We start from the raw sequence: 11,731 nt of genomic DNA, 5'->3' as shown, positions 1-11,731 counted from the left end.
ACCCTACCGTCCCTACTTTTTCGGCTTAAAAATAGCCTACCCTAAAGATTTTATTGTCATTTTTCATTAAGCACTGTTAAAGTCAGAATGATGCTTCCATAGACTCAATGTAAAAAAAAAATCATAAAATAAAAAAAAAATCCCTACCTACCTACCCTAACTTTTTTTCAGATGTAACTGGAACCACACATACTTTTTTATTTGGCCTTAGGTTCACCATAATGCTGGTGTTGTACCCATTAGTTGTTTTCCAAAGAAGTGAATTTATCATTGTAACTTTTAAAATCACTATCAAAATTATAAGTATAGTGCATAGAACTCGTTGAGTTCCATCACATTTTAATGGGACTCTCCAAATTCAAGTTGTTGTATTTCATAATATCTTGCAGACATCTACTTAAAGAATGTCTTGATATTTTTTACACTGGTTAAATTCAAGAAGGTTAATTATCGATTAATGTTTTAAAACAAAATAGATTATAATTAAAGAAATTTTTGTTGATTATCTATTTTCTCTTCATCGTTTTACTTTTGACAAGGATCCTTTCTGATTTTTGATGGAATGATTTGTGTGTCAGTGCCACATATAACCTTAACATTTAATACTGAGACCACAACTAAATAAGAAAAAATGTCAAAGATTTTCCATGTGAGAAAGTCGTTAATAAATAAAGGCAACGGTAGTATACAGCTGTTCAAAATTCATAAATCGATAGAGAAAAAACAAATCCGGGTTACAAACTAAAACTGAGGGAAACATATCAAATATAAGAGAACTACGACACAACAGAGACACAACACCGAAATGTAAAACACTCAGAAACGAACTATAATGTTAAATTGGCTATTTTCCTGACTTGGTACAGGGCATTTTCTGAAAAAAATGGTTGGTTGAACCTGGTTTTATGGCATGCCAAACCTCCCGCTATAATGGCAGTGTAATTATAAAATTCATATTACAACATTACACGACAGGGCTACAATAAATAAATGGGCGTAAATATAGGACAGAGAAACAAACGAAAAATAGCCATCAAAAGGTAACAGGTTAAAAAATACTAGTATACGCCAGACGCTCGCTACGTCTCATATAAATATAATAGAGTATACCAAAACTACATTTGTACTTCTTTAACATTCCAAACTTCAGCATTTCACCTAAACAACTAAATCAAGACCTCTTATCATACAAAATACTTTTTCTAGTAGTGACGAACGATTCTGTGCTAGTCAATCCACTCACATAATGGCAGTCGTATATGCAGCCTCGTTATGTCAAAAATGTTATTTTTAAGTTTGAATGTACAGTGCTCTGATAAAAAACATAAATTGAAAACATATAATTATATTTGGATTTTTTTTCTCGAAATTGATCATATCGTACATTAGGTGAAATCCTATTGAGCGTAATTAAACTAATGTTAAATTTTGCAACAGCCATTCAACAAATCTAATATAAGTCTATATATATTTTCTTTAAAACGATATACAATTGTAAAGGGCGCAATTTCAGTCCTTGTATGATTATTATGTCTCTAACTATATAACACTATATAGGAAGGCATCTCCTTCTACATTACAAACCAACAGTAATTTCTTGTCTCTATTGTAATGTACGGAAACTGGCTTGTCAAGACCGTCGGATATAGAAAGTAGCATTTTACTGTGCTTCCCATCATGCTGTATCATCATGAGGTTGTTAGAAATTAACCCTACAACGAAGACGTTCTGATCGCCATCAGCTGATATTCCCATCGGATTAACAAGAGATTGGTCAGTGAATGTCCAGATATCTTCACCCGTCATACTACAGCAGTATACTACGGTTTGGTCAATGTTGGTACAATATATTCGGTCGTGAGTTGTAGTGATATGATAAATTCCACATCGAGCATATTTCCCGCCTATTGTACGTAATATTTTCCCTGACATATCCATCTCCACAATACCTTCATTAATTACTATAATATAAATGTTTCCATTCTGGTATGAAATTCCCAAACATTTCCATCTAAAAGTTACTTCCGCGAGAACCATTTTGTTGTTAATGTTCAGTATTTCCATATTATTTCCACTATATGAAACTGCCATGCGATCACTGTCTATAATCGCTAAATCAAACGGTTGGCCAGAGACTGGTATGTCACGGATGTATCTCCCATCGACACTATATTCAATTATCACTTTGTTTTCATTGTAATTGACAATCAATAAATGACTATTTGGTAAAATCCCACATCCCCGGACATTCGTGTCATTGTTTTTGTCTTTGATTTTGAACTTTTGTCGCAATTGCAGCCTTGTGCGATCAAACGATTGACCGGTTGGTGTATGTACTATTTGAGCTTGGTCGACCTTTGCATCTTTGAATGGTAATTTGGGAGTGGTTTCATCAATTTTGACCTTGCCGAAATTATCGACATTTTCTAGTAACGAAGTTATTCCTTGATGAATCTCAACCCCTATCTTGTAATCCTGTAATGTGCTCGTCATAGATTTGACGCTTTGTACCTCGTTATGGATTAATTTGTTCATCTGACGAGTTCCAAGAAATACTTGTAAGTCTGAACCGACACGCTTCAGTTGTAAGGTTTGTTCTTGTAGTGACTTGATTTCTTTTTCTGCTTTATTCAAATACTTCTGAACTTCTCCATATTTTGATTTACAGTTTTCATACCGTTGAGACAAATCTTCTAACAGTCTATTTTCAAGTTCATCCAAATGTTTGTTAACATTTGCTCTCAATTCACTGATTGATTTTCTGAAGCTTTGTTCTTCTATTTTAAGATTTTTTATAGCCTGGTTGCGGTTGTTGATGAAAGCTTTCAAGTTTTCTAAAACAACTTTGATTGAATCTTCTAAGTCGTCAAGGGCTGTCGATCTCTTTGCATTTTCTGCTGCTTCGTCGAGGGAAATGACATCAGAACAATGTTTGTGTAGTGAGGGAACGCAGACCACACAAATAGCTACGTCGTGGTTTTTACAGTATAGATCAAACTTCTTGCCATGAGCATCACATTTCAGGTTGACGGGGACATTTTCAATTTTACGATAATCGTCGGTTGATATCAGCTTGTGATCTCTAGTGACCTTCATTGATCTATGAACCTGTTCACAGTCAGCACAAAAACCTTCTTCGCAATTGATACACCATTTCTGTGCAATTTTTTGTGTGTTGACATGGCTGCAGGGTCCACAGAGAATGTTGGATGACATACTTTACAACCTAAAACAACGTATTTGTTATTATATTGATTCATGTTTTACATTCCATTAGGACGAAAATTAATTCAAGGATTTAATCAGAACCAAACTATAGAAACAATAAAAGTTGAATAGAAACCATTGTTAGAATAACATTAATAGGGAATAGTCATTATTTATCAGCTGAGTGGTCGGTGCATTTTTATTGCGGGGGGGGTCATTTTTTTGTCATAATAAAATTCTGGGTGGGGGTCATATAATGAAAGTTTTTATGTCTGTAAAGTACATACTGACAATACTGAAGAAAGCGTGCAATCTCTAAAGTAATTTCTGTCATTTTTAAATCTTCGATAGTGTACAGCACCAGCAGAATGCCCAATCTCTCAAGGGTAGTGTATCTGATCACTCATATGTTATGGTTCATTATCTATAGTATAGGATGTCAAAATTTAAAACCCGACTTAGCTTAAATTCTTAAGATTAACAACTGTATAAATCATGAAAAGTTTCTGAAAATGCAGTGGAGCATGTGTATTTCAACCTCCTAAAATGTTAAAATTATTTTGATGATATTTCTTGGGAAAGATGTAGGATTGTAACAGGTGTGTACATTCTAAAATCATTTATTAATGAGTACAATAAATTTATTAAAATATAACAAAGATATCGATGAAGAAAAATATTTAATGTTTCAATTAAGGGCCTTTAATTTTGTTGGACAGCACTTTATTCACACACGCAAAACAATACACTCGGGGATTTCGTAAAACATTTCCACATTTAAAAGAAATGTTCATGACTTATAACTATAAACCTATATACATATTTATATAAATAAAGGGTCAAACAAAACTACATATTTGATGCAGGAAGTACCAGAACCATAAAATCACTGATACAAATCAATGAATGTGTTTGTAATTAGATGTTTTTGTGTTCTGTTAAATTGTTCCTTTAAAAATTGTTACACCATTATAAGTGCTGTACCCATTTTTGACTATTTTTTATTGTTTCTGTTTAGTTAACGCATCATTGTAAATATAACGTAATTTGATGAGACTGTCATCAAAGTGAGAGAGTTAGCGCTATAAAACCAGGTTTAATCCACCATTTTCTACATTTGAAAATGCCTGTACCAAGTCAGGAATATGACAGTTCTTGTCCATTCGTTTTTGATGGGTTTTGTTATTTGATTTTGCCAAGTGATTATGGACTTTCCGAGTTGATTTTCCTCTAAGTTAAGTATTTTTGTGATTTTACTTTTTATATGTGTTATTTTCAGTTTCACTTCCTAGAACTGTATGATAAGAAAATGAAAATCCACGAAACATTTATAAAGCTTTAAAATTTTACTAAAGGTACAAATAAATTGAGACATTTCCCCACTTTATTATGGGTTTTTTCATAATTAAAATGCAATAAAGGGGGCTCCTGGGTATAAATCTTTTTTCTTTCTAATATAGGATTTCGCTATATTTTTTTAATAAATGAACTTTATCATATACTTAAAAGAAAAATGAAATAAAAAAATGGGGTTACCGTTCATTTAAGCTAACAATCTGCCGCCGGAAGAAGCATACATTTTTCTTCATGTCTTTTTTTTTCTGTTGAGCTAATAGGAGAAATAGAGGTAATATCGAAATAAAAAAATAACTTATTACAGAGATTGGTTAAATTTTACAATTATTTAGTTTATGTACAGCTTATATGAAAACAATAATAAAAAATATAGGTCACCGATGAGTTAAAAAAATTATTTTAAATTAAATGCCAAAAAAGGGCATTTTTGCACAGAAGGGAGATAATTTGGAGCTTTTTCAATGATATAAACATTTTAAAAGTCATCTGGGGCCAAACCGAATCGTTTTTTTTTTTTGGCTTGATTTTTGTACCATATCATAAAGTAATAACTAATAGTGTAATAAATAAAATTTGTAATAAAAAAATAAAGGTTAATTTTTTTGCTGAAATTTTTGTACCTACTAGCCACCTTAAAAATACAACATGTATTTATCAAAGTTGTACAAAATCGAACATGTAAAATGTTGTTTGTTTATAGTAAACACGTGTTTGGTTAATTATAGTAAGGTCGGTTCGATTGGGATATTGAGTTCATGCACGAGTGAACTCAGGTGGTTTAAAGTCATTCGAGCCATTGCAGTCAAAGTGTACAGTAGCATTTTGCAAAATAAATAACATTATTAATCATATTATTTATTTTCAGATTTGTGGACCACAAGTATGGAGAAACCAGTACAAGCTGCTTAATAGCTATATATTTATACGAACTTTCGACAATATTATTCTCATATTTATAATAAAATGTGCGCTTGTCTCTGCAAGTGGCGTCTCCCATGTAAGAGTTTGTGATTATTTGATAAATATTTTATGTTCGTTTGAGTTTACGAATTAGAATTGAAATTAATTTATAACATAGAGTAAAAATCGGCATTAAAATGTTTTACGATAAAATTTAAAATTTGAAGAATTATTTATGGGTCAAATGAAATGCAACATAAAGTTTACTTTTTTATACTTTTTACGTCATAAGGCTCATCATGTGCCTTTAAAAGCTTTTTTTTAAGGATTAGCAGCTTCAAGATCAAAGACAATTAGTAAAGGTATGACTTTATTCTGTACATGAAGGTTAAAGTTAAATTGCAATCTATGTTTTTTTTCCCATTTTTATGCTTATTTTGTTCATTTTTCTGTTTGCATGTCTCAGATTTTCATGTTTGAGAGAAAAAAGAAAAGGGAAAAAAAGAAGAAACCAGATGCTCCGCAGGGCGCAGCTTTATACGACCGCAGATGTCGACCCCTGAACAGTTGGGGCAAGTATATATACTACATTCAAGCTTGATATTTGATATAGCTCTGAATTTGGATTGTGATTAAATAGTTGACACAGCATAGGTTTCTGACACAGAATGAATGTGGTCTAATAAACTTAACATTTTTTTTTTGCTTTTGAGCAATACACTATGGTGTTGACTTTTAACCGTCCGAAAACAAATATTTAATGGAATTTACAGCTAATTAGTGATCTCAAGACAACAATAATGTTCTATAAACAGTTTTTAAAATCTCATACTAGAACTAGCAAAATAATAGCAAAGAGCACCAACATTAACCAGGAAACCCTTGTTTTCCCCCTTTTTTAACTTTTTTTTGGTGATACAATTTCAGGCCATTCTATACACTGTTCCAAACGTTATTGTCTGGAAAAATGCTTATTTGGGCCCCTTTTATAGCCTTATTCCTAAACCAAAGGGACCATAACTCCCAAATCAATCCAAACCTTCCTTTTTGTGGTTTCAAACTTTGTATTTTAATTTCAAAGATTTATATTTACTTAAAATTAAGTTCTAGGCAAATTTCAAATGAAATTTATAATACTGAAGTAATTGGCAAAATTCCAATGGAGTTTATTCATTCTGAAGTTATATATCTTGGCAAATTCCAAATACACATATTTAAAAGAAGGGGGAAGTAGTTCAAATATTACTTTTTTTGATTACCTCCCTTACATTGCTTTCAAATATTTTAACTGTCCCTATTAACAGAAAGAAACCTTGTTTTTCGCCTTTTTTTCCCCTAATTCATAAATGGTTTGGGCCATAAACCCCCCCCCCCCCCCCCCCCCCACCCCAAGTCAATCCTAACCATCCCTTAGTAGTATTGAATCTTGTGGTATAATTTCCGAAAGATTCATAAACTTTACACAAATTATTGTCTTGAAACTACAAAAATGCTTGTTTTGGTCCCTTTTTTACCCTTTTTTCCTTTACTTTTTGCCCCATAATCCTTGAAATAAATCCCATTCTTCTACTGATATCATTAAACATTGTGGTACAATTTCAGAGCAATTGAAATACATATACACAACTTATTGTCCTAAACTAGATAAATGCTAGTTTTGGGCCCCTATGGGCCCCGATATTTAAACCCGAGGGACCATAACCCCCAAAATTAATCCCAAGCTTTTTTTTGTGGTTATAAACATTGTGTTAAAATTCTATTTTTTGCGGTCGTATAAAAATCGATGTTACATTTTATTTATTCATGGTTTTCTCAAAGCAGAATAAAACTAAAACGTGTGAACTAAAATCAGTTCCATCAGCTTTAAAACAAAGAATATGAAGGTCATGATGAACACCAAGACAATATTAAATTCACCTTATAGTTCATGTGCTCTAATTATCCAATAAAATTATCTGAAAATATTTAGAGAATATCACTTATTAATGACTGCGAATCAGACAAACTAAACTATCTTTCTCAAATCAATTAGTCAGAGCTACATATATGAAATAATAGAACTATAATGTAGAATGTGTAATGCCCGTGTCACACTGTCCCGATTTTTATATACGATGCACACCCGAATGCGAAAATTGTAAGTTCGTACGAAGTTGGTCCCGATCTCGTTAAAATACCCAAAAGTGACTGAAGCAAGTACGACAAGTTTCTTGTTCTCATAGAATCTTTAAGCGCGAAAATTAACCTACATTTAGATGGATTTATTGCCGTCGTAGTTCCATCTTGTCACCTTTGTACTTTTATTCGATGGCATCACAACGGGATTACGAGGTCTTCACGAAGTCGTATTGCCATCGTAAGACCTTCGGTTAGCTTCGTGATTCATTCGTGTAGACATCGTAATGTCAAAACTGCCCGAAGGAAACGATGGGAACACGAATGCAATACGATGTTCAAAGATGCATTCCCGGTGACATTGCGATGGTGAGGATGGTGATACGAACTCAATACGAACCCTAAACATCGGACACACCTTCGGGGATTTTTTAACATGTTAAAAAATTTAGAACCCTTCCCGAAGTTGTCCCCAAAGGCTAGAAAAAGTAGCCGATGGTTCTACGATGGTTAAAGATGGCACTACGAATAGCCCGATCTGGATACGATCAGTCCCGATTTTGAAAATATCCATAATCGTGTTGCCATCGGCGTAAAAATCGGGACAGTGTGACACGGGCATTATAAAAAACAGTACAAAATCAAAGAAAATGACTGCAATCAAGGAAAATTTCTTTCTGCCATACTCTGTAATAGATAGTGTCAGTATAAAGAAGATGTGGTATGATTGCCAATGAGACAACTCTTCACAAGAGACCAAATGACACAGAAATTAACAACTATAGCATACTTCTCATAGTTATTTGCCTGTCACTATGTAGCCTGCAGTCGTCATCTTCTTCCCACTGTTAATCAATGTGGATTTTTTTGGGGGGTCATACGAACGAATTATCGTTCTAATGGGGGTCATAATGTGGTTCAAAAAAATTATTAAGGGGTGGGGGGTTGGGGGTTGGCAACAAAACCTTTTGATGTGAAATTTGAACCGATCCCTTTAACTGATAAATAATGAGTCGGCCATTTTCTTATTAGCACATTTGTTATCACACAATAATGTGTATATAATAATGGGCAACCTCCTAATTAATGGCTGATCCTCAATGCTCTTCAACTTTGTAAGTGTTTGGCTTTATAAATATTTTGATATGAGCGTCACTGATGAGTCTTATGTAGACGAAACGCGCGTCTGGCGTTCTAAATTATAATCCTGGTACCTTTGATAACTATGTGACAGAACTTTTGATTAAGAATAAAAGATCAAACTGGTGCAATATTTTTAATTAAGAGATTGCAGATACAAAATAGCGGAGAGAAAACTGCCTTACAATTTACTATTTACTAATATTTATTTTTATTTGTAGAAAATTTTATATGTACAAATAATGATCGTTCGTTTTAAGACAAGAAAGTACAATTGTAAATAGAAACCGTTGTTGTGGTAAAATTATTGTGTATGTGTTTTGAATAAGTACATTAATAATGTAAAATAAAACGAGACATTAAATTCAGATTGACCAATTAAAAAAATCAACAGATACCTGTAACTTGACAAATATTGTCACAGGTATATATACCATGTCATTCGGCTGAATAACTCCTTGTCATATGACAGGTCAATCACTCTACTGTCATGTGATTTCAAAGTCAAATCTTATCAATGTTGATAATTTTGTCAACAGTAAATATAAATCGTTTAAACATTAGCCCAACAATGTTAGATCTGTAAATTTGCTTTACAAATATTTTGTTCTACCCTCGCTGGGATTCGAACTCATGCAACTGAGATATCTTGGCACCAAATCGCCTTGCACTATACCCGACGCGCTAGACCACTCGTCCACCTAGAGCCTATAGAGCCTAGGTGTTCCACGTTTAATATTACTTTGCTAATAAAAGAGAAAACATATAACTGAAAGAGGTTGCCGAGGTTTACTTTTACTTGCCGTTATAAAAAATTTGAGAAGTTGAATGGTTTCTTATTTGGAAGGCATTGGACATGTTGAAGAGAAATGTAATCTAATAACGTTAACTCTACCTATGTTTGCTATTCACCATCACAAATTGGTTGATCTTGATGATGTGGTTGTGTATAATCTGACTACCAAAAATTTAACCACATCTTAGGTGGCCTAACATATATGTCGTCGTTCCGCTAAGAAACGAATGTTACCTATTCCCAAATATGACAGGTTTGTTGAGTGTAGAATTGCGTTGCTATACGGCGAATCTCTGTATTTCTACATCCAATAATCATGTATTTAGTAGCGTTTCTTTTGAAGGGGTAGGTTGGATATTATGGTGTCTTATTGTTTGTGGCTTTAATTCTGTATTTTCGGTGCATTATATATATATATATATAGATATAGATATAGATATAGGAAGATGTGGTATGAGTGCCAATGAGTCAACTCTCCATCAAAGTAAGCAGTTACGGCTATAGAAACTGACTATTTTATAACAAATGCCATATTCCTGACTAGGTACAGGACATTTTAAGTAAAAATGGTCGTTCGAACCATAAAGCAGTAACTGCCTTCGTTATCACCACTGTGATACGTTCGTGCGTGATACCATGATCTGCAAGGGATTCAGGGTTTCCAGGCATATTCTTAATCAAATACATGTTAATTTTATTTCTATTAATATGCACATCAAATGAAAACTATGCATTAAAGATTGTAAAATGTATAGAACTAAAATAAAAGGATATTCTCGACGATGAATGATCTAAGAGCTTCTACATTTTTCGTATACTTAGTACAAACGATAATGCTTAAAAAAAAAAAGCAAGAAATTAATTGTACATGTTTAACCCCGCCACATTATTTATGTATGTGCCTGTCCCAAGTCAGGAGCCTGTAATTCAGGGGTTGTCGTTTGTTTATGTCTTACATATTTGATTTTCGTTCATTTTTTTTTACATAAATAAGGCCGTTAGTTTTCTCGTTTGAATTGTTTTACATTGTCTTATCGGGGCCTTTTATAGCTGACTATGCTGTATGGGCTTTGCTCATTGTTGAAGGCCGTACGGTGACCTATAGTTGTTAATGTCTGTGTCATTTTTGTATTTTGTGGATAGTTGTCTCATTGGCAATCATACCACATCTTCTTTTTTATACAATATTGAATTAAATTTTATGTATGTTTTTTAGCTATCTTCATTTACACGGAAATCGACACTTCGTGATGTGTTGTTTATAAAATGTTGCTTTCAGTTTCAAAATGTGGATAGCATTTTTTTTCTTCAAAAATCTAAGAATTGAATGCTGTGTTTTTGAGACTTATATATTTATAAAGTTTTGGACTTCAGAATATTTCGGACTCGTGTATCACTGAAGACTTATTCATTGTCGAAATGTGCATCTGCTGCAAAAAAAATGTACAGTTAATGTGAATATTTCCATGGTCGATTTAAGTTTGATCTGTTCATAGCATTAACTTAAATTTCTTTCATGTGAAACATTATTAAAAAAACTGTTATCACATATATATGTCTGGCAAAAGTTTCAAAGATAAAAACCATGACTGAGGAGCGTGGCTAAATACTCCCTACGGAAATGATATATGCTAATGCTTATACAACTGCATACCAATTATCATTAACTTACCAATAGTGGCTCCCCATAAACTGACTTAATCACAAACTAATACATGAAAAATAAGCAAAATTTCAAAGTCAATGGACCATAACTGAGGAGACGGGGCCAAATAATCTCCATGGAAATGAGATGTGCCAATACTAATACAACTGCATACCAAATATATTTGACTTACTACTAGTGGTTCACCATAAACTAGACATAATCACAAACTAATACATTGTTGACGCAGCCGACGCCGGAAACATCATATATATAAATAAAGGCAACAGTAGTATACCGATGTTCAAAACTCACAAATCGATAGAAAAAAAAAATCCGGGTCATAAACCAAAACCGAGAGAATCGCATTAAATACAAGAGAATGACGACACAACATTAACATGTAACACACACAGAAACGAAATAAGCATTAGACAAAATCCGATGAGAATTACAAATATAACATCAAAACTAAATACATGAATTTGGGATAGAAAAGTACCGTGACACGTTTTATAATAATGTGAATACACACTCAAATATAAGAGGAAACAAACGACACAAAAGAAACA

At 33.0% G+C, this 11,731-nt stretch overlaps 1 protein-coding gene across 1 annotated transcript; it reads right to left on the bottom strand.

The window, feature by feature from the left end:
• Positions 1-1,429: 1,429 nt before the first annotated feature.
• Positions 1,430-9,201, bottom strand: LOC139522722 (E3 ubiquitin-protein ligase TRIM45-like). The gene is made up of 2 exons (XM_071316222.1): positions 9,117-9,201; positions 1,430-3,226 (listed from the first exon to the last, which is right to left on the bottom strand). Exon 2 carries the CDS (start codon positions 3,214-3,216, stop codon positions 1,540-1,542), a length of 1,677 nt encoding a protein of 558 aa, XP_071172323.1. The 5' UTR covers positions 3,217-3,226; positions 9,117-9,201; the 3' UTR covers positions 1,430-1,539.
• Positions 9,202-11,731: the final 2,530 nt, after the last annotated feature.

This window comes from Mytilus edulis, chromosome 5, assembly GCF_963676685.1.
Source record: "Mytilus edulis chromosome 5, xbMytEdul2.2, whole genome shotgun sequence".
Taxonomy (NCBI): domain Eukaryota; kingdom Metazoa; phylum Mollusca; class Bivalvia; order Mytilida; family Mytilidae; genus Mytilus; species Mytilus edulis.
The sequence above is the reverse complement of the archived record's forward strand: the minus strand, read 5'-3'. Positions and strand labels throughout refer to the sequence as shown.